At 36.0% G+C, this 2,461-nt stretch overlaps 1 protein-coding gene across 1 annotated transcript; it reads left to right on the plus strand.

The window, feature by feature from the left end:
• Positions 1-465: 465 nt before the first annotated feature.
• Positions 466-1,419, plus strand: LOC119258429 (olfactory receptor 4K2). The gene has a single exon (XM_037526759.2). It carries the CDS (start codon positions 466-468, stop codon positions 1,417-1,419), a length of 954 nt encoding a protein of 317 aa, XP_037382656.1.
• The last annotated feature ends 1,042 nt before the right edge of the window (positions 1,420-2,461 follow it).

Raw genomic sequence — 2,461 nt, forward strand, 5'->3', positions numbered from 1 at the left:
TTTAATTTTTAGTGACATTTCCGTAAGGATATCCTAATGGGTAAATTCAAATGACTAAATATGTGTGTGTATGAATGTAATGTGTGTGTGTGTGTTTAGCACATTATCTTGAGTAAGTGCTTAATGTTAGCTATAAATGAATAGATGAACAAATATGTAAATAAGTAGATCTGTTTAGTATGCTATAAGCTCAAATTTATTGCTATTTAGTATCAGAAAGGAAAGTGTTCTTTTAACCTCTATAACATTTAAGTGATATTTCACTATCATTGGTAATATCCTGTAGTTATCTTTCTAGTGCCTATAACAAATAATGATAAAAAGAACAGTACAGGTAAGTTTTCATGGAGGAAACAAAATAGATAAAAGTGGACTTTTGGAAGTGAATCTTTTATTTCATTAGGATTATACTTTGTCTTGATACTTTTTTTTCCCTACACAGGCTTCTACCTATCAATCAGAACAATGGATGTGGTCAATAAGTCCACTGTTTCTGAATTTGTTTTGCTGGGACTCTCAAATTCCTGGGAAGTACAGACGTTTTTCTTCACAGTGTTTTCACTGTTTTATGTGGCAACAGTGGTGGGCAATAGCCTCATAGTCATCACAGTTATAGCTGATTCTCATCTACACTCTCCTATGTATTTCTTGCTTACCAACCTTTCCATCATTGATATGTCTCTTGCTTCCTTTGCTACCCCTAAGATGATTATAGACTACCTGACTGGACATAGAACCATCTCCTTTGATGGATGCATCACCCAGATATTTTTTCTACACCTTTTTACTGGTACTGAGATCATTTTACTTATGGCTATGTCCTTTGATAGGTATATAGCAATATGTAAGCCCCTCCGCTATGCTTCCATCATGAGTCCCCGTGTGTCTCTTGCACTTGTAGTGACTTCCTGGGTTGTGGGCATCATGCACTCAATGAGTCAGGTCATATTTGCTCTCACGTTACCATTCTGTGGTCCCAATGAGGTAGACAGCTTTTTCTGTGACCTTCCTGTGGTGTTTCAGCTGGCTTGTGTAAATACATATGTCCTGGGCCTCTTCATGATCTCAACAAGTGGCATAATTGCTTTCAGCTGCTTTATTCTTTTGTTTAATTCCTATGTTATTGTCCTGATTACTATCAAGCATCATTCTTCAGGAGGATCATCTAAGGCCCTTTCCACCTGCACTGCTCATTTCATTGTTGTCTTCATGTTCTTTGGGCCCTGCATCTTCATCTATATGTGGCCGCTAAGCAATTTTCTGATAGACAAGACCCTGTCTGTGTTTTATACCATTTTTACTCCCATTCTGAATCCAGTCATCTATACCTTGAGGAATCAAGATGTGAAAACGGCCATAAGGAGACTGAAAAATAGGCTTCTAAATTCCAATAAGGCAACTCCTTTACATTATTTTTAGTTTTGGCTTCCTAATTCAAGTTAATTTCTACTAAGGATTCAGTGGCACAACTTTTATTCATTTTATTATTAAGGATATATTTTTATTGATTTATGGGGTATAGGCCGGAGGTGTGGGGGTGAGAGGATTCACCAGAGACAGAGTGGGGAGCAGAACAGGCAGATCTACTGAAATACACTGGTAAGGGGCAGTGGACGAGACAGGAGAGGTCTGCAGTGTCATGTGGGTTAGCTCCCTGGCCGGGGATTGAACTCATGCTATAGTGGCTGGTGATAGCTTGATAGCACTAAGACTTTAAACTCTGCACCACCAGGGAGGCTCTCAGTGGCACAGCTTTTGCGTGAAAGTATGGGTTAAAATGCTGTGCTAGATCTTATTTCTGTATTTCTTATCAAAACATAATTTCTAAAAATGCATTTTAAATTTCAGAAAAGAGGTTGGCAGAAACATTTTCTTCCAAAAGCAAAGAATATAAAAATGCTAAGAGTGAATTATGTGTACATGTTGATGTGTGAGGTTATACTCCCAAAATTATATAGTTATGTAAAAGAATGGAAAATCAATAAATAAATTTTGAGGAAAAAAATGCCAAATGTGATAGTTTTGGTTAGTAAATTCAATATTAATAATCCATTTATTGAAAAGAGGAACAAAAATAAGAGAAACTGGAAATTAAGAGAACTATGAGATGATGACTTATACATACAGATAACAATTAAATTACTCAGAGTTGTCCCTAAAGTCTAACAAATTAGTATATTATCTATTATAACATTTGGAAAGGCCACACAGCTATAGGAAACAGGCAATGATTTTCTACATATATCCCTGAATCATTTCTACTTAATATTTAGGCCAGTTTCTCCTCTATTTAAGAAATTCTGGATATATTTCATTACAAATGTTGATGAGTTAGAAAGAAAAGGTTGGGCATAAGGAGTCTCCACCACTCACTTTTAACTAATAAGCAAAGAAATATAGCCATGATAACTCCTGATAATGCAGAAAGAAGAGGCTTTAGAATTCTGTGAAGCAGGAAATA

Source organism: Talpa occidentalis, unplaced genomic scaffold (genome assembly GCF_014898055.3).
Source record: "Talpa occidentalis isolate TD23 unplaced genomic scaffold, MPIMG_talOcc4v2.1 talOcc4.4046, whole genome shotgun sequence".
In the NCBI taxonomy this organism is placed as follows: domain Eukaryota; kingdom Metazoa; phylum Chordata; class Mammalia; order Eulipotyphla; family Talpidae; genus Talpa; species Talpa occidentalis.